Below are 21,437 nucleotides of genomic sequence, written 5' to 3' on the forward strand. Positions count from 1 at the left end.
GTTCTACTTCAGCCTCTAGGAAGAGAGCTGCTTCTGAGGTGTTAACTTCTCCTGGGGCTAAAGTTGCTAAAAAACAACTTCCATCAAAGGGGTCTGAGAGGCCTTCCTCTTCCAAGACTACTCCCCCTGTTAAGGATAAAGGTGGCCCATCTACGCCCCCGAAGAGATCCACCAAGAAGTTACCTCAGACATCTGAGAAGAATTTACCTCAGATTCCGCCCCTGTCGTCAACGACGCCGCCGACGATCTCCGTCGACGGTAACTTTTTCATCTCCAAAGCCACAGATGATCATGTCGACGGCGTCTTCTTCGCCTACGATGGTCTATGTCTCTGTTAGACCTCTTTCGTCGACGGCCATAGTCAGCGCCTCGTCGACGGCTGCTCTGAAGAAAATTCCGTCCACGTCGACACTGGCTCTACCGTCGACTGAGTCCATACAGTCGACGACGAGTTCGTCGTCATCTAAAGCCAAATCCAGTGCCACGAGTTCTTCAGTGGACCCACCGTCGACGCCGCAACTATCTTCTTGTACTACCTTGCAAGTGTGGTCACCGTCTACGGTTTTTCAAACACAAAAACCGTCTTTACTTCAGAGGCGTAGTTCAACATTGGCGTTATCACCTCTGCATATTTCACCTCAAAGGGTACCCCTGCAGCTCCCAGACAAACTTCTTGACTCCGAAGACCGTGATGAAGAACTTGGGGAAAACTTTGGTACGGCTACAAGTCCTTCCGAACTAAACATTAAACTTCAGGAAGATGACCTAGAGGAACAGTCATCTGAGCGGATGACGTCACCTGTAGCAAGTGTCCCTGCCACACAAGTGCCGATTGCATTGCTCACCAACCTCCAATGCATGCTTGATGATTATTACAGGCGGTTTCCGCCATCTGAATCTACAGGTTCTCAGCCTCCTACTCCGGCGGTGGAAGCGCCTTTACCTGACTTTAGACCTCCAAGGTCTCCTCCACCGGCGCCGTCTAATCAGCCAGAGGGACAACAGTCTTCTAATGAAGAAGAACAAAGAAAAGAAGTTGATGACATGTCGGAGTGGGATGAATATCAGGTGCAAACTCCTTCTCAGTCACCTCAGGCTGCTCCGGACTCACCACCAGTAGATGTTGGTGTTTTTCACCTTTTAATGGAACGGGCTACTAAATGATTTCATATAGATATGGAACATACGGAACAGGAATGTTTCTTTTATGATTTTAAGGATCAGCCTAGAAGACCAGTCAAATCTATGCCTATTGTTGACTTTATATGGCAGGAAGGTATTAAGGTGATGTCTACTCCAGCTTCCATACCCCCGGTCCTGCCACGGATTGACAAGAAATATAAGGCACCGGCGTGCTTTATAGGACAACCCAAACTGGATTCAGTTATTGTTTAAGCTGCTCAGAAGAGGTCTCGTAACCCCTCATCTCCAATTGCAGCCCCACCGGACAGATGGCAGGCGCCTTGACGCCATCGGAAAACGTGTTTCAACGATGGCAGCTACCACGGCTGCTAATTCATTGGCCATCTTGGGCAGATATGGTCTGACATTGCGCCATACATAGACCAGCTTCTGGAGCCTGCTAGATCTGAAGCACAAAAGATCTTACAGGAAGGAGAAAAAATCTCGTCTGAGATTATCGATTCGGCGGTGGACGTTGCCTCCACTGGTTTCAGGCAATTAGCAGGTGCTGCTGTTTTACGTAGACAGGGGTGGCTACGATCTACGTCATTCCGACAGGAAATTCAAACGAGGGTATTGGATATGCCTTATGACGGAGATTTTCTGTTTGGCCCACAAGTAGAAGAGGCCTTGCAAACAATTAAAAAGGATACAGAAACAGCTAAATCCTTGGGCACCCTCCAATTTCGTAAACAGCCCTTTCGAGGAGCGAGAGGACGTGGATCGTCCTCTAATAGAGGTGGATACACACAGCAATCCTCATACAGACATGGAAATCAGCGCTACCAAACACAGCGCTATCAATCTTACGGCCAACGAAGAAATAATTATTCCCAGAACAGAGGTAAACCGGCCTACCGCGGAAAAGATAAACGTCAATGAGACTTGTCACCTGCCACCGCTACTGCCCCACTCTCAGGAAAAAGTTGACGACCTTCATAGTGCCAGTGTTCTTGAACTTTCTCCTGAGTGGGGTTTGCCTTCAGTTTCTGATGCTCCATCAAAAGACGTGGCTCCTTACCACATTGTAATTAGAAAAGCTGCAGATCTACTAAATCTAACCTTACCTACTGTTGAATACAAACCTAATATTCTTAGAGGTTTTGTATTCACCCTCTTCCATTATTGAGCCTACACTTCCATTTACTGAGGCTTTGACTGAGCCGATAATGGAGGTTTGGAAAAGACCTTTAACTGCTCCTGCGGTTTCCAGATCTGTAGCGAGACGTTACAGAGTGGCCCCTGGTGACCCCGAGTTCCTCTATTCACATCCTTCTCCGGAGAGTCTGGTTGTGCAGGCCGCTTGTTCCAACAGGTCAGTAGGTTCATTTCCTCAAGTACCAGCAGACAAAGACTCAAAGAAATTAGACCAATCTGCTAAAAAGCTTTTCTCATCAAGTAGCATGGCTTTGAAATCTACTAATGGTATGTACATGCTTTGATGGACTCTGTGAAGCAACTTTCATCTAAGCTTCCTGAGGATGATAGGAAAAACCTTAATGAGGTAGTCTCCGACACTCAAGCTGCTGCCCGTTTAGTCATTCAGAGTGGCATGGATACGGCGGACTCTGTTGCCAGAATTATGGGTTCTACTGTTGCCACCAGAAGGGCTGCTTGGTTAAAATCTTCTGACTTTTCAGCAGACGTTCAATCCACTTTGATGGACTTGCCTTTTGATGGGACAGGCCTCTTTGGGAAGAAGGCGGATGTGGCTTTGGAAAGATTCAAAGATAGCCGGGCTACTGCAAGATCTTTGGGTCTCCAGGCAAGAGGTTCTACCACTAAGAAGTTTAGAGGATTTGGTAGATCCTCCTTTCGTCCCTTCAGACAAGGCCAGCAACAACAACAGCAGCAGCAACAGAACCCTCTGTACAAGTCTTATAGAGGTAGACAGAAGGGTCGTGGATGTAAAGTCTCCTCTTCCTCTACTTCCTCCAATAATACCCACCTACATCAGCAAAGCAGCCCTAGATCCACCATTCTGGATCATGTGGGTCCTGTAGGGGGTCGGCTTACTCATTTTCTACGGGATTGGGAATCGGTTACATCAGATCTTTGGGTTCTCAATCTCGTAGAAAATGGGTATGCACTTCCTTTTCAGGAGTTACCTCCCAATTACCCTCCTTGCCAAGGTTATTGTTTGGAGGACCACCTTCTTCTCCTGCAGGAAGAAGTCCTGGCACTGTTCAGAAAGGGTACGATAGAGGTGGTTCCGGAACAGGAAAGGGGTCAGGGATGCTGCTCCCGGTACTTCCTGATACCCAAGAAGGATGGCAGGCTTCGGCCAATCCTGGACCTCAGGATTTTGAACCTCTATCTCAAACAGGAGAAGTTCAAAATGCTCACACTTGCACAGGTTCTTCAAGCGCTGATGGAAGAAGACTGGATGGTGTTGATCGACTTTCAGGATGCGTATTTTTACATCCCCATTCTGAAGTCGCACAAAGTATCTCCGTTTTACGGTGGGATCGCAACACTACCAGTTTGCGGTACTTCCTTTTGGGCTTACTACTGCGCCTCGAGTTTTCACCAAGGTGATGGCAGTGGTGGCTGCGCATCTCAGAAGATCCGGGATTCCTGTGTTCCCCTATCTAGACGACTGGCTGATCGAAGCGGAGTCGCCGGAGAATGTGCTTCATCATCTGCAAGAGACAACTCAGTTGTTGCACAGGTTGGGTTTTTCGATAAATGTACCCAAGTCTCACCTGGTGCCCTCCCAGCGCAACCTGTTCATAGGTGCGGTACTGGACACTACTGCATGTCGTGCATTCCCTCCGCCTCAAAGGATTCACGACATACAGGAAATGATTTCTTTATTCTACAATGGAGCGGTTGTTCCAGTCCTGAAGGTCCTTCGTCTGCTCGGTCTGATGGCTTCTTGCATTCTGTTGGTCAATCATGCACGCTGGCACATGAGGGCACTCCAGAGGTGCCTCCGCAGGCAGTGGTATCTGCACAACGGAGATCTCAGGGAGTCAGTGAGGATCTCCAGAGACACTGCAGCGGATCTGTCTTGGTGGAGCGTGGAAGGCAATCTGTCACAAGGAAAGCCTTTTCAACTTCCTCCATCAGTGGCCACAGTAATAACGGATGCATCCACTCGCGGGTGGGGTGCTCATCTGGGGGACCTGGAGGTCAAAGGTCTATCGTCTCCAGAGGAAAGGTTGCTTCACATCAACCTTTTGGAATTGCGGGCGATACGTCTGGCGCTCAAGGCCTTCCTCCCTTCCCTTCGCGGTCGGTCAGTGCAAGTCCTGACGGACAACACGACCGCGATGTGGTACATCAACAAGCAAGGAGGAGTAGGGTCGCAGTGTCTCTGCAGAGAGGCTCTGCGTCTCTGGTACTGGGTTCAGGATCACCAGATTTGTCTGATGGCAAATCATTTGGCCGGAGTTCTGAACGTTCGTGCAGACAGTCTCAGTCGGCAGTTCTCTGCCGACCACGAGCGGAGGCTTCACCCGGAGGTGGTTCACAACATCTTTCAGATGTGGGGGACTCCTCAGGTGGACCTGTTCGCCACTCACGAGAATGCTCACTGCCCGTCATTCTGCAGTCTCCAGTTTCTGATGCAAGGAGCTTTGGGGGACGCGTTTCAGTTGAGTTGGGAAAATCAACTCCTTTACGCGTTTCCTCCCATACCCTTGATTCCTCGGGTTCTGAGGAAGACTCGCCAAGACCGGGCCCAAGTCATATTGGTCGCCCCAGATTGGCCAAGAAGGGTGTGGTACACAGACCTTCTCCACCTCTCCTCTCACCCACCGCTCCGTCTCCCTCACAGGGCAGACCTCCTCTCTCAGATGGAGGGGCAGGTTCTACACCCCCACCTCCAGACATTACACCTTCATGCCTGGAGATTGAACGGGGCAACTTGAATTCTTTTTCTCTCCCTCACGATGTGGTGGATGTCATTCTTTCTGCCAGGCGTGACTCCACTAAGTCCATTTGTTCGTGTAGGTGGTCTAAATTTGTCTCTTGGTGTAGGGAGAGGGATGTTGACCCTTTGAAGGCTCATTTGTCTGACATTTTGCAGTTTGCTCTTTCTCTGGCGCAGCAAGGATTTGCTGTTGCCACGGTCAAGGGGTATCTTTCGGCTTTGTCGGCATTTCTGTTTGCCGGATCAGCCTTCTCTTTTTAAGTCTCCTGTGGTTTTAAGATTTTTGTAGGGACTCACTAATAGATTCCCTCCTACTCCTTTTGTTGTTCCTCATTGGGATTTGAATCTTGTGGTGACCTATTTGATGGGTTCTCCCTTCAAACCCTTGCACAAGTGTACCATGAGACTTCTTTCTTTTAAAACGGTCTTCTTGGTTGCATCACCTCGGCAAGGAGGGTGAGTGAGCTTCAGGCTCTTAGTTCTAAGCCCCCATTCCTGACCATTCATGCTGAAAGATTGGTTCTTAGAACCAGGGCTGCTTTTCTGCCTAAGGTGGTAACTCCCTTCCATCTAGGACAGTCCATTACCCTTCCTACCTTCTATCCTCCCCCTCACCCGTCTAAGGAGGAAGAGAGGCTGCACCGTCTGGACCCTAAGAGGGCGCTGTCTTTTTATCTGGACAGAACTAAAGACTTCCGGATGGACGACCAGCTGTTTATTGGTTTTGCTGGCTGTAAGAAGGGCAGAGCGGTGCACAAGCGCACACTTTCCAGGTGGATAATCCTGTGCATCAAGATTTGCTACTCATTGGCGGGTAAGGACCCTCCTGAGGGTATTAGAGCACATTCAACTACAGCAAAGTCTGCAACATCTGCTTTGTCTAGAGTTGTTCCTGTTGAGGACATTTGCAGAGCCGCAACTTGGGCCTCCCTCCACACTTTCGCGAAGCACTACTGCTTGGATACTGAGGTGAGGAGGGATGGCCTCTTCGCGCTTTCTGTCCTCCAAGATTTCCTGGTGTAGCAGAGTGGACACCCTCCGGGAGTGGGGACTGCTGTGGGACTCTATTCACAAGGTGAGGAATCCACACGGCAGATGTATCTATCAGAAGAACAAGTTACCTTCGGTAACGCTTTTTCTGGTAGATACAATATCTGCCTGTGGATTCCTCACATGCCCACCCGCCTATCCGTTGTCCACTCTGCTATACCTGGTTTTATGTGTGTATTTTCTGCTATTTTGCTAATTTTGCTGCGCACTGTGTGCGATTTTGATTTGTATGTACTGTGTGCATTGTATATTTGCATATTTGCTGTCGTTGGTCCGTCCGGGTGCCTCGAAGGCACGGAAAAAAGGGCGGAACTGACGTCATCACGCCGACGTGGGTCTAATAAGGAGTCTGTGACGTCAGTCGGAGTCGCGCGCGATGCCATGCTCCTGTGACGTCGGCGTGCTACGAAGAAAAATTCCGAACGTTGCTGACGCAAGGGGGATATTCACAAGGTGAGGAATCCACAGGCAGATATTGTATCTACCAGAAAAAGCGTTACCGAAGGTAAGTAACTTGTTCTTTAGGTTTCGAAGATTTCGGTTCCGAATCACCAAAAGGAGTCACCTACCTTGTGACTGGAAAGACTTCTTCGAACAAAAACAACTTGCAAACATCCTGCCCCAACACTTGATGGCAGGAGTATGCAAAGCATGTGTTCTACAGCTCTCATGCCGCGAACATTAGTCTCCGTAGCAGAACTCCTACCTGCTGAATTGAACCTGTTAATATAAATATAATTTCTATCCTGATGGATTGGTTAACTATGTGGATATGAAAGCCATCAATGGAGAGAAACTAGTTGCAGGTTATTATATTTTAGTCCATTAGCGTGGTCATTCTTAGTAATGCTGCTTTTGTGTTTGGTACTTTGCTTTTGTTAACCACATGCAATATTAATATTACTTATTTTCACTTTATAATGGTTTGGTCTCCTAATAAGTGTTTATCTTCCTTTAGGATCACAACATGCTCCATTGTTACCTTTACCAAATCGACACAAAATGGGATCTCGTGACACTCCAGAGTTGGTATCCTACCCATTACCTCAGTCTTCCTCTTCTTACATGTATCGACCTCATCCTTCTGGTTCAGTTGCTATGGTCGGTGGTCTCCTTCCACCAAAGATGAACTGTGCCAGGACTTTCAACCTTTTCTGCTTGTATGGAAACATTGAAAAGGTAAACATGGCATTCTCTGAAATAACCTTTAAGGTCTCATAATTTCTAGCTGAACCAGGAGTGCATGAAAGACTGGCCATCTTTTCAATCTTACAATGTTTAAAAGCTATTGGGAGCAAGAAAGAAGAAAATGTTTAGTGCGACCTTTAAAGAAAGACGTAATTGAATTGGCTATTTCCTGCATGTTTGCTTTAGGTTCCAATGTTTTAATGTTCCTAATGTAGAGGAGGAGAGGATTGCTGGAAATGGGTTGCTCTTAGAGCAAGAGCCCAATTGAAGGACATTAAAAACTTTACATTGAGAATACCATAACACTGAGATTCGAATCAGTCATCCTAAAGGATGCAAGATCCAAGTGAGGGAAGTAGGGTTAATTCATGCTCTTTGTAGAAGGCCATGTGTATTGATTGCATGTGTGGGTATGCAGTATTAAGCATTTTCCTAACATGGTTCAGTCGTGAGATGTCTAATGCCCAAGATTTCTGGTGGTGGTGTGTGTGCCTGGTGGAAGCGTGCACTGACGGCTGGTAGTGTGCGACTGCTGCTGCTGGTGGTGTGTGCCCGGAGGAAGCGTGCACCGACGGCTGGTAGTGTGCGACTGCCGGGAGTGTGTGTGCCTGGTGGAAGCGTGCACTGACTTCTGGTGCTGTGTGTGCGCGCCTGGTGGAAGCGTGCACTGACGGTTGGTGGTGTGCGCGCCTGGTGGAAGCGTGTACTGACGGCTGGTGGTGTGCGTGCCTGGTGGAAGCGTGCACTGACTTCTGGTGCTGTGTGTGCGCGCCTGGTGGAAGCGTGCACTGACGGTTGGTGGTGTGCGCGCCTGGTGGAAGCGTGTACTGACGGCTGGTGGTGTGCGTGCCTGGTGGAAGCGTGCACTGGCACGGTGTGCGTGCCTGGTGGAAGCGTGCGCTGGCGGTGTGTGTGCCTGGTGGAAGCAGGAGCCTTCACAGTGATCGACACAAATTAAACTGACAAAGAGGGAGGGGGGTGGGAGCAGAAGAGCATGATTCACAGCTAGAAGACACAAATAAAGCTGACCAGGAGGGAGGGGGGGGAAAGGAGGGGGGTAATGCAAGCAGAGGAGCCTGATTACAGCAATAAAAACAGATGGCAGCTTTGCATGTGCTCGAGCTCGTGAACGCAAACTGTAGGCCAGCAAAAGCCTCTGGTGGAACTTTTAAAAGCCATTTACTGAATGTCTCGCAGGCGAGACCTAATAAAGTACTATAAGTAATAATGGCACCCACTCCAGTCAGAGTTCTGGTCCATCATGCCAATCTTAATAAGCAGACCTTTTTCTTATTGTACTAATGCTCTTTGGGGGATGCATTTCATTCTTCAGAAGTTATTAATTAAAACTTTTTTTATTTCAGATAAAATACATGAAGTCCATTCCAGGCACTGCGCTGATAGAAATGGGTGACGAGTATGCTGTTGAAAGGGCAATTACACACCTCAATAACCTTAAATTATTTGGCACAAGATTAAACGTATGGTAAATGATTTTTTTTTGATCTTGCAAAACCTACATTTCCCTAAATGTCTATCCTAAAAAAAATTATATAGTGTTGAAACACTTTATCAATATGGATGATTTTAAGTAAATTGAAGGAAGTTATTTTTGGCTGTCACTAATGTATTTTAATATTGCAGTGTGTCCAAGCAGCATTCTGTGGTTCCAAGTCAGGTGTTCGAGCTTGAGGATGGTTCTAGCAGTTACAAAGATTTCTCGATGAGCAAGAACAATAGATTTACAAGCGCTGGCCAGGCTTCCAAGAATATTATTCAGCCACCATCATGTGTATTGCATTATTATAACGTGCCGCTTTCTACGGATGAAGACACTTTCCGAAAGGTACATGACACTTTGATGCTTTGTCTGCATGCAGTTAGAAATAATGTGTGGGGAAAAATGGAGAGTGAATAGTGAGGTGGCTAATTAGTACATCCTTTTCGGCTTGGACCAGTAGTGTTCTACCATCAGATGTGTATAGCTCGGTTTTAAATGTTGCTTTCTTTTTTTAAAATTAGCAAGTACAAGTGTTTAAGTTGGTAACTACAGAAATTGGATTAAATGCATGACAACCTTGCTGTCCAAAATGGTCTTCTGTTGTCAACCACTTAAAGTGAAAATTATGGTATTTTGATTCAGTAGGCAGTCATGCATAGTGTGTAAGATTCCGCAAGACCAAGCTCTATTTAAGATTTTGCTTGAATAGATTTTTTTGTGTGCTTCAATTCGGAAAATATGAAATGGATCCAGTAGCCTCCCATAAGATGGTATGGGATTTTAACTCTGACAAACTATTCCATTAATATTCTCCCCTTCCCTGGTAAGTGCTTCAAATGGTCCGATTGTAAAGGCAAGTTTTGCAGTGTGAATCTTTCTGGATTCACTATGCTGTGCATATTCCGCAATCTGGTGGTTGGGTCCGGAATCGTAGTCTTTTTTTTTTTTCTTTTTCTTTTTTTCTGTAGCCCAGGTGGGCGTCGACGTCCCACCATTTGGTGTACCTTCGGTGTAGTCGGCGCGCTTCCTGCGGAAGCTACCACCCTTGGGCGCCATCTTCAGATTCTTTTTTCCGCCGTTGGGTCTGGATCGTCGCGTGAAGCTCCAGAAGTTTTGGAGGGAAAAAGGAGGAAATACAGCAACTCTTCGACAGTAAAGAACTGAGGATCGGGAGAAGAGGACCATCAGAGAAGGGACGACGAAGAAAGGAAAGAACTTCGAGATCTTCGACGTCCTTGGAGGAATGCGCACACAGGGGTCTCCCTGAGCGCAGGGATGTACAAGACACCCTTTAAATTCTGCAAAAACTGCCACCACAAGTTCGCGCAGAAGGACCAGCACCCGGTCTGCAACCTCTGCCTGCCAATCGGCCACGAGAGCAGAGACTGCAACGCCTGCTCCTTCTTCAAGCCGAAGACACTCCGAGTTCGAGAGAGACAGAGGACTGCTCACCACACGATGCAGGGCAAGGGCCAGGCCACGACGCTTTACGAACTGGGCCTCTACACCGACGACTAGGACAACATCGCCGAAGGTCCAGATGACTTCACGGTCGCAGAGACCGATAAGAAAACGCCTGACAAGGTAGGAATCTACGACCCCGAAAACCCCCTCAGGGTCTCGAAAGCCAGAGGCAGACTCTCGAAAGTCGGAGCCCAGAGCCTCGAAAGGAGCACCGGCGCCGAAAACTTTGACGACCGAAGCTGCATCCTCCGATAAAGAGCCCAGCGGATCCTTCGAAAAGGACTCCCGGAGGCCGAAGACCAGCGAAAAGCAAAGGTCATCAAAGCAAGCCCCCGAAAAAGGGACTTCGAAGGAAAAGGAGCCGAAGAAAGTTTTGACGCCGCCGCCGAAAAGAGCAGCCGAAACGCTTGACGACGAGCAGGCCGCAGAGATGCAGGGAAAGAAAAGAAGGCTCGAGGCCAAAATGGAGAACATCCTTCAGAGAAAGAAGGACTTCGATGAAAAGATGAGAAGTTACAGGATCCCCTCTAAGCCGGCACCGGCCGTCGCTGAGGTACAGGAGCACGAGGAGTTAGACGTCAAAGAGACGCCGAAAACTCCGGAACCCTCGGAGCACAAAGAGGAAGAAGACCTATACTACACAGAAGGGGATTACGGGGAGCAGCAGTCCAGCTACGGCTCAGGTTCCTCGACGGCCCAAGACCAGGAATGGCAGCACATCGAGGCCGAAAACCCAGAGGAGGCTGTGGAGACATACCCCTCTGGGCCTTCGCCACCGGATGACATTGGGGCATACAATGAGGTGGTCAGGAAGGCGGCGGCAACTTATGGAGTTAAGCTGGAAGAGGAGAAGCCCAAAGCAGATTTCCTGCTGGAAACATTGCTCCCCACGCAAACAAGAAGCCAGTTCTTGCCCATGCTAAACAGTATCACAGACCAGGGGAAGGAAGCCTTCAAGGACCCGGCTACATGCAGATCAGTAACGCCGAGGACGGAGAAGAAATACAAATTCTCCTCCCAGGACCCAGCTTACATCAAGGGATCCGTCACAGCAGATTCAATTATCGCTGCAACGGCCAGAAAAAGGGCAAACGTCCCAACAACACCTGGACCTCCACCTGACAAGGAAAGCAGGAGGATGGACCTAACTGGCAGGAAAATAGAGAGGAACGCCGCAACGCGATGGCGAACTCAAACGCCCTCCTGAATAGACATCAATACCAGCATTGGGACGAGATGGGCCAATTGCTCAAGCACCTCCCGGAACAATACCGTGAGAGAGCATCACACCTGGTGGAAGAGGGGAAAAGCATGGCCAACTCGTGCCTGAAGACAGCCTTGGATGGGGCAGAAACATCCAGCAGACTGATGGCTATAGGCATCACAGAGAGAAGGCAAGCCTGGCTCAGGATCTCAGGCTTCAAGGCTGAGGTTCAGAACAACATCCTGAACACACCCTTCAACGGTGAAACAACACTATTCGGAGCCCCTGTTGATGAAAAGCTCACCCAACTTAAGAAGGACAACGAGACGGCAAGGTCCATGGGGGCCCTGCAATTCAGGGGGATGAGAAGGGGCACTCCTACACGGAGGCCGAACGGCAGAGGTGGAAACCAACAAGGGCAATCCCACCAGGCATTCCACCAGGGACAGCAGAGTGACAACCAGAGCCAGCAGAGGCAAAACTGGAACTACCAGAGCAGGGGCCAATCCGTTCGATCAAGAGGAAATGGACGGGGCCAGAGAAGGAGAGGCGGTGAATAACCCCCCTCTTAGTGACTTCACACGGAAAGAGGTGCTCTCCCACCCGAACCCTCCGGGGGAGGAGCACGGAAAAACAAAGAGGAGAGTGCTACACGGACAAGACACAAAGGAACATGTGACGCCAGTAGGAGGAAGGCTGAGATTTTTTCTCCAGGAGTGGAGAAAAATAACCACAGACAAGTGGATACTCAACATTATGCAGTTGGGATACTGCATAGAGTTGGAAAAGAGACCACCAAACAGAAAGCTAAAGAAAAGAGAGCACTCTGGAAGAGAGCTGCGATTACTCCAAGAGGAAGCTCAAGAACTCCTCCTCAAAGCGGCCATCGAACGGGTCCCATTCAAAGAACGGAACAAGGGAGTGTACTCAACTACTTCCTGGTGCCAAAAGTGGACGAAAGTCTAAGACCCATCCTGGACCTACGGTTCTTCCAAGCAAATACGTAAAGACTCAAATTCAAGATGACGTCCCTATAAGAGGTCATCCCACAGATAAAGGCCGGGGACTTCTTGTCCACCATAGACCTCAAAGATGCGTACCTGCACATCCCCATGAACAGGCAGCACAAGCACATGCTAAGATTCACAGTGAACAAGGATCACTACCAATTCACGACTCTGGCATTCGGCCTAAAGTCTGCACCAAGGGTGTTCACCAAATGCCTCGCGGCAGTGGCCGCATATCTAAGAAGGGAGGGGATACACGTGTACCCCTACCTCGACGACTGGCTCGTAAAGGCAAGCTCTTACAAGACATGCAAAGATCATGCAGAACAGGTCACAAGAACGCTAGCAAGCCTGGGATTCTCCATACATTGGGGAAAATGCTCGATAGAACCAGAGCAAGTGAAAATCTTCCTGGGAGCTCAAATCGACACCGTCCAATGCAGGGTGTTACCCAGCCAAAAGAGAACACCAAGCCTACTGGGGGAGAAGCGTCACTACCAGAAGGGGCGAGCTCTGACAGTGAGGACTGTGAGCAAGATCTTGGGGATGATAGCGTCATGCATACACCTGGTCCCCAATGTACGCCTACAAATAACACCACTCCAAGAGTGGCTGCAACAGCAATGGTCACAAGCTACAGGAAGTTGGGAGGATCTAGTGGTTGTAACGCACAGTGTGCAGGAAGAAATAAGGTGGTGGACCAAGGAAAGAATAACAGTAGGGAAACCTCTAACACCACCGGACCCAACAGTGACCATCACCACAGATGCATCCCAGAAGGGATGGGGCGCACACATGAACAGGCTCAGAGTGAGGGGTCTGTGGAGCCCTACAGATGCGGTCAGACACATCAATTACCTGGAACTGAAAACAGTGTTGCTTGCCCTCAAGGCCTTCCAGAAACACCTGTACAATCAGAGGGTGCTGATACAGACCGACAACACCACAACGATGTTTTACATAAACAAACAGGGGGGGGGAACTCAATCATTCCCTCTGTCAAGCTTGGCACAGGAAATCTGGAGATGGGCTATACCACTAAAATAGACCTGCTAGCAATTCACCTACCAGGGAAGGACAATGTAGAAGCGGATTGGCTCAGCAGGCAGACTTCAGCGTCCCACGAGTGGGAACTCACTATTCAGGAAACAGAGAGACAATTCAGGAGGTGGGGCACTCCAACAATAGACCTGTTTGCAACACGCCGGAATGCCAAATGCCAATACTGTGCATCCAGGCAACCAGAGGCACTATCACAGTGGAATGCCCTATGGATAAGCTGGTCAAAAACATTTGCCTATGCTTTCCCCCGATACCACGGATCCCCAAGGTTCTCAACAAATGCATGACGAGCAACATGACGCGCATCCTGGTGGTACCACAATGGGCCAGGCAGACCTGGTACTCTCCGATAATGGAGATGGCGCAGGGCCACCCCCACAAGTTCCCAAAAAGAAGAGACCTACTCTCCATGGAAAACGGAGAAGTTCTACACCCAGAGCCGGAGAGCCTCAACCTCTCAGCCTGGCTCCTGAGGACTTAGAGTTCGCACATCTAAAACTACCAGAGAGCACCCTGCGGGTCCTGCGAGAGGCAAGAAGGCACAGCACACGCAAGTGCTACGGGGAAAAATGGAAAAGATTCACTCAATGGTGTTGCAAGAAAAAAAACTCCATAGAAAACTAACTAGGGAATCTACGGTGCTAAGGTACCTCACGCACCTAATTAAAGCTAAGCTCATCCTCGCTGAGGGTGCACCTGACAGCGATTGTGGTGTACACAAGAGGAGAAACAGGGAGAAGCGTCTTTACATCCCAAGTCGTTAAAAGATTCCTGGAAGGGGCTAAAAGAATAGCGCCACCGAAGAGAATGCCGCCATCGGCCTGGAACCTAAATGTGGTACTGACTGAGCTCATAAAAGCACCTTTCGAACCCATCCACAAAGCATCACTGCAAATGCTAACAATGAAAGAGGCCTTTCTGGTAGCAATCACCTCGCTACGAAGGGTAAGCGAACTGCAGGCGCTCACACTGCAAGAACCCTACATCCAGATACAGTGACAGGGTCGTAATGAGAACAGACCCACACTTCATGCCAAAGGTGGTGTCAAGGTTCCACATGAATCAGAGTATTCAGATTCCTAGCTTCTTCCAAAACCCCACTACAAGCGCTGAGAGGTCGCTCCACACCCTAGACGCAAGAAGGGCTGTGATGCACTACATTGAAAGGACGAAGGGACACAGGAAAACAAAACAGTTCTTCGTATCCTTCGCAAACAGTTACATGGGTAAACCAGTGACCAAAAACACCATAGCTCGATGGATCGCACAGACAATACAATTCTGCCACAAACAAGCGGGCCAGAAGCTAACAGGAGGGGCACAGGCCCACTCCACCAGGAAGAAAGGAGCAACAATTGCCTTTCTGGCCAACACACCAATTCAGGACATATGCCTGGCGGCAACATGGGCTTCAGTGCACACGTTCACTAAGCACTATTGCCTGGATGTACAAATGAACAAAGAAGCGCAAGTAGGAGAAAGGTTGCTTCAACATATATTCAGCAACCAACGCTCATCTTCCACCCAACCGCCACAAAAGTAACGAAAACCGCTACAAAATCTATGCACAGCATAGTGAATCCAGAAAGATTCACGCTGCAAAACGAATGGTTTCTTACCTGTCGGTGTAGTTTTGCTGCTTGAAGATCTTTCTGGATTCACTAGCGAACCCACCCGCCTCCGCCAGAAAGATGAGGCTGGAGAAGAAGGTGGAAACACATAGAAAAGAAAGCAAGTTGAAGCTTACAAGATACGTGAAAAGAATTACGTTGGAAAAACGATTAACTGACATAGCCATAGATTCACTACAAACACAGCAAAGAAAAAACAGACAGAAAAAAAGAAGATGGCGCCCAAGGGTGGTAGCTTCTGCCGGAAGCATGCCGACGTCACCGAAGGTACACCAAATGGTGGGACGTCGACGCCCACCTGGGCTACAAAAAAGAGAAAAAAAAGACTACGATTCGGGATACAACCACCAGATTGTGGAATATGCACAGCATAGTGAATCCAGAAAGATCTTCAAGCTGCAAAACTACACCGACAGGTAAACTATTCGTTTAATGGCGTTTGTCACCTATTGGCAGATGCCTCTTTCAGTGTAAAAGATACTGATAGTTTGCTGTTTAAGGCGACCCTCGAGGTGGGTGGACGGTGTACCACCAATGCCATAGTCAATAAATGCCGGTTTGAGTTACATTTTGTTTAGTGTGCATTACACACAAATATCTTTTCTCTATCCACCAAAATGAACACCGCTTTGTTTCTGGCTTTCTGTGTGGCGCAGATGTAATCTTGTGTGCCGGTACTCAATAAAGACAGACTGATAAGGAGATGTATCAAGTCGGGAAGGTGGGGTTCTAATCTGATTGCGATATATTTGCATGCAATTACCCTATTGTAATTTTGTTTTTTCTTGACTTTGGGATCATAGAAATATATTTGCCTCTCAGACTGAGGCAGTCTTATTGCCCTCATTCATAGTTCAGTGAGTTGAGTAAATAAAGTGCTAGTGAGTTAGCAAAGATCTTGTACAAATTCCCTGTGCAGCCGTCTGGGCCAGTGGCTTTATGCACTTTGATAGGTTTAATAGCTGTCAGTACCTTAAACTGTGTGATGGGTGCCTCGCGGATGTCTCTCTGATCTGGGGTCAGTCATAAAAGTGGCACTGATCTCTGGTGTTCTTGGGGGAAGTCATAGTTCGTGGGGTGTACAGGGCACTGAAGGCATTTATCTTTTCCTAAGTGAAGTGAAGATAGTCCTTCAGAAGTTGCATTTTACAATATGCGCCTTTTGCTGCATCTTCCTTGCCAGGTGGAACCTCACTCTGCTGCCTGAATCGTGTTTTTGGAGTGAAGCTGTAACATTTCTGCTATATTTATTTTCATATAAATTGTGTATATTTTGTTACAGCTATGTGAAGAACATGAAGTTCCGATTTTTATCAAATGCAAAGTGTTTGACGCTAAACGTACGTATATAAACTTGCCTTGAATTTTTTCAATTCCAATTCATTTTAATTTCAAGTCCTCCAATAACTGTTCACTTTTTTTTTATATTCCAGCTACTGCTAAAACACTCTCTGGTCTATTAGAATGGGAATCCAAGACAGAAGCAGTCGAAGCACTAACTATACTGAACCATACTCAGATAAGAGTTGCAAGTAAGTGGATGATTATTTGCATTAGAAGTGCGTTTCATTCATTTAGAAAGTGTGTGAAATTAAGTTTCACATGATGCATGTTTCTAAGGTAAATAAACCTGTGAGCTTTGACTATGCATTCTGGTGTCATGTTCCTTTTCATGACTGCTTGTGTGTAAGAACCCTGGATGTTTGTAAACAGAAAGTAACTTTTCATCCCACTGCTTTTAGTCTTGATGTGTGACAAACTTTACTGCTATAGTCACTCTTTTCTGGATCACTTGATCCTGAAAGACGCAGCAAAACTTGTCACTATTCTTTTAGAGGAAAACCTTGGAGCACAAACGTTAATGTCACAATTCAAATGCACCGAGGTGAGAAAATAGAACCGTTTGCATTTGCTTCTCTCTCTGAAATTATCCATTAAGGTAATGGTTAGAGGGTATAGCCCTGCTACCCAAGTCTCACTTTTGCCTTGTTTTGAGTGATTGAATTATCTGTGCCTAGATCTACCATCAGCATCACCAACAATTTTATAAGAGATTTCTGGGCTCACTCTCCATATCAACACTTTTACCTCTTCCCTCTTAAAACTAGACTGCACCTGTATAAACTGGATTAGAGGATGTCCCACTCAGAGTCAACACATTCAAATACTTACTAAAACATTGAAAAACCTTGTTAACCGTCTCCTGTCTGTTCAAAATACCCCTCCTAAGTTTCATGTGTTTCTTGGCTGATATTTTATTTTTTATTAATTATTTATAAAGTTTTATATAGCGCGAACTTGCCCCAAGAGGATATCAGAGCGCTTTACATGTAGGATCGTTGCGTTACAAGTTACATCAGATACAAAAGCATAGTAGGGAACAGTACACATAAACAATGTTGCAGGAGGGGAGGAGGGAGTAATAGCGGGGAGACGAGGAGGGAGTAATAGCGGGGAGACGAGGAGGGAGTAATAGCGGGGAGACTAGGAGGAACAATGCCCAATGTCCTGCTGGGTAGGTGACTGTCAAGGGGGAAAACCAGGGCCAGACTCCTCATTAGCTGTCAAGCAGCTCCACTGGTCATCAGCCATTACCGCATCCTATTAACTTTATTATAATTTCCGCATTTCTTCTAATCTTGCCTTTTGATTGACCATACTACTACTTTCAACCTCTTCAATCGTGGTGGGAGACATTGTTGGAAATATTTCAGCCGCAACTTTTAAAACACTTACTTTATTTAGCAGTACGCCATCGAAGTGCAAAATCAATAGTGATAAAACAATTACAATCATAATATAGTTGAGCATAAATACATCATTAAAATCACCATACAAGGTGTAAAACAGTCAAATGAACAGTAAGCAATTCAATTAAAAAATTGTTTATACCACATAAAAAATCTAGGTACTGATTTTTTTTTTCATTTAATTTTGCCTTGTTCTCCATTTAGCCAACAAAAACCATGAGACTGAATACTACAGGTTGTGGAATCCCACTTCAGGGTTCTTAGGGCTTCTGTACATGTCCTCTGCCCAAGGTTACAACACAATGGCCGGATATACAATTTCCTAGGGCTTTGGTATGCAGGGCAAAAGAAATAAAAACCTGCTTAGGTGGTGGAGGGAGTGCCTCGAATCAGTCTCTCATCTAGCTGTGAAGGAGAGGAGCTGTAAAGTCCCATAACTGAACTGCAAATAGTTTCCTCTCAGATGCCGGCTCAATATAACCCAGGAAGCACTCCAGCCCATAGCAGTCTTTCCATTGGAGGGAGGCCACAGTTAATTTTCTTGCTTGTGGCTATGACTGCAACAAGTTTAGCTTGTATTGCCAACAGGCATTCTTAATTTGGGCGTTCGATATTTCGCTGCGGGACATCCAAAGTGCCATTATCGGCCCTATATTTCTATTCAGAAACTTGCTGTGTAGTTGGAGGGGGGAGTGCAAGATTTTTGCACCTTTGTACTATTCCTGATCGCGGATTTGTCTGGTGCTTGTTTAGTATCTGATGCAGCGTGATTCTTTAAGATATGCAGGGCCACTGAAATTGTAACAGCGGACAGCCAAATTATGCTGCAGGGCTGACTAGATTATGCGGAAATAAAAGCCAAATTATGAAGCACTATGTGGAACATTTTTTTGATAGTATTACTTCCAGGGGTGGACGGAGTTAACGGAGTTGCAGTACGTGGAATTCCGCAAAGTTACATAAAAACTCCTTGGAATCCACGGAGTTCCACTCCACCTACTCTGTACAAAAAAGTTGAAACTTCATACGTAAATGGCATTAAGCTGTTCCAATGCAGAACCTTTTTTTTTGCGTCCTATTTGGAAGCCCTACAATTTTTTCCAAATGCAGTTAATCCAAACTTTAATGATTAATAGGTGATATTCATATTAAGGACATACTGCCGCATTATGTTTTGGAGGAACAGTCAGGTTCGAGGCATGTGGGCTGCTGAATTCATATCTATTGCATAGATTGCCGCCTAGTGTTGGGTCCGGATGATTGCACATTGTTGTCCTGGAAGAGTCTTCGAAGAATCACGAGATAGGTGGCTCCTCCCCTGGACTACAGTGCGCGTGGGCATCGACTCCATCCCCAGATTGTTTTTTTCCGCCATTGGGTTCGAATGCATATTTGATCACTCAAGTTCGGAATCACTAGAAACTTTCTTTTTGGCCCGAAGGCCTTTCCTATATCGTCGGTATTGTCTTGCGATCGGTGCCCAGTTCTGTTCCAGCTCGGTTCCCAAGTAGGACATCCAGAGGAGTCACGTGGCTCTTCAGTGCTCGAGGCCCGGTCGGCGCTACAGGCCTTATTCGACGAACCATCATGGAGCGGAGCCTGTTCAAGAGGTGCCCCGTGTGCAACTCGAAGTATCTTCACATCGATGTCCACCTGGTGTGCAACAAGTGCCTGTCGCCGGATCACGATGAATCCAACTGTATGGCTTGCTCTCGTTTCCGCTCCAAAAAGACAATTCGACTTCGGCGCGCCAGGAGGCCCAGCAGACGGCACCTGACCCGGTGAACATTTTCGATACCGAGGGAGAAGAGGCAGACTAGCAGGAAGATCAAGAGCCGATTTCCAATCCAGCGGCAGAGATCGACTCCAACTACGACGCTGACGTAGAAATGCTCGATGCTGAAGAAATAGTAGACGAGGTAAGAGACGACGATGAGGCCTATGGGGCCATGGAAGATAGCTCAAGCGAGGAGCTATGCCCCGTTGAAACGATATATAGGCTCAGGTCGAGGGATCGCCACACGGCCTTACCTAAGATCTTCCACTGAGTTCCACAGTCTCGCCTCCGGGCCCGGCTACAGACACTTCGAAAGAGCCACAACTGGTGAAATCGAAACCGAAAGAGAAAGCTTCGGTGTCTACACAACCGAAAGGACTAGAGGCGCCGTCGAAACCGAAAGTGCATGTTGCCTTGGTCGGCTCCATGTCTTCAGACCTATCGGTGCAGACAAAGACAAAAAAGGTTATCGACCCCAGTGAAGTCGCTCAAGGGTGTCGAGCGGAAGACTAGGACGCCAAAAGCACTTGTCAAGGTCGTCGACCCGAAGCCTTCAGAGCCGGTGGCCGTCGACACAAAGGACTCGGAGCTACGAAAGTTGTCGATCCTGCGCGTCGGCCGGACAAGGCCAAAAGTACTACAACCCTCGAGTCCGCACCTGGTGGAGGCTCGAAGGAACCTATCGAGTCGACGCAGCCGTCCGCCTCCTTCTCGAAGCAGGTGTCTGAATCGTTGAAACGCATTAAGGACAAAGCTTCCGCTGTCGATCCGAAGGATTCTTCCACGCCGAAGCCTGCCACCAAACCTCAAAAGTCGACCGCGCCCATTCAGTTTACTCTGCCGCCAAAAGTGGCGCCGAAGGCATTCGCGCCGAAGACTGTCGCCTAGGCGTCCATGAAGGTGTCCACGGGGCCGAAGCCTGCACCTGCGGTTGTGAGCACAAAGCATTGACAACCTCTGCTTGAGGAGCAGTCTGAACGATTCATCGACACCGACACCGGTAAACTTTCTCTTTACAAACGAAAGATTACTCCAGCACAGCCTATGGAGTCCTACACAATTCCTTTGAAGAAAAAGGATTCCACGGATTCACCCGTTCTTGTGGAACTGATAGCTCCACGTGGACAGGACACTGCTCCAATCTCGCCCACTTACTCCGAGGTGGAGGCTGGGGAAGGTGACTATGATGAGTACAACTACCCTGCCGACACTGATCCTGAGGATCAACATGACACATGGGCAGATGCTGCTGACCCAGGGGATCCACAAACTGCCCCAGACACTCATGTGTGTAATGTGAAAACATCGCCTACTGAGGACTCGGCGGCATTTATTGCGCTTATTGAAAGGGCAGCCAAAAATCATGATGTCCAGCTCCATGCTGACCCTGTTGAGGTGGATTTTTTGTTTGACACCCTTTCCTCCTCTGAGAAGACCGTAAAGACTCTGCCAATGCTAAAGGGTGTCTTAAAACGTGCTGCAGACATTTTTAAAGAACCCACACGGGCCAGGGTTATAAACCCCAGAATTGAGAAGTACAAGCCGGCGCCTGGGGACCCTACCTACATCAAGGGCCAGTTGCCGTTGGACTCTTTAGTTGTTTCCTATGCCCGGAAGAGGGCAAACTCACAAACTACTGGTGATGCTCCTCCCCCTGACAAGGAATCTAAAGTGCTAGAAGCATCAGGGAAAAGGGTGGCGGCTCAAGCGGCCAATATCTGGCGCATTTCAAACACTCAGGCAC

General features: G+C 47.8%; 1 protein-coding gene across 1 annotated transcript in view; it reads left to right on the forward strand.

The window, feature by feature from the left end:
- The window catches only part of HNRNPLL (heterogeneous nuclear ribonucleoprotein L like), a 90,019-nt gene that overhangs the window by 50,508 nt on the left and 18,074 nt on the right, over positions 1–21,437 (forward strand). Inside the window, exons 8-12 of the mRNA XM_078649020.1 lie at positions 7,068–7,288; positions 8,662–8,783; positions 8,942–9,143; positions 16,449–16,506; positions 16,600–16,698. Of these exons, the coding sequence (XP_078505146.1) occupies positions 7,068–7,288; positions 8,662–8,783; positions 8,942–9,143; positions 16,449–16,506; positions 16,600–16,698 (702 nt within the window). The remainder of the gene's footprint in view (positions 1–7,067; positions 7,289–8,661; positions 8,784–8,941; positions 9,144–16,448; positions 16,507–16,599; positions 16,699–21,437) is intronic.

The sequence above is a fragment of the Lissotriton helveticus genome, chromosome 6, assembly GCF_964261635.1.
Source record: "Lissotriton helveticus chromosome 6, aLisHel1.1, whole genome shotgun sequence".
Classification (NCBI taxonomy): domain Eukaryota; kingdom Metazoa; phylum Chordata; class Amphibia; order Caudata; family Salamandridae; genus Lissotriton; species Lissotriton helveticus.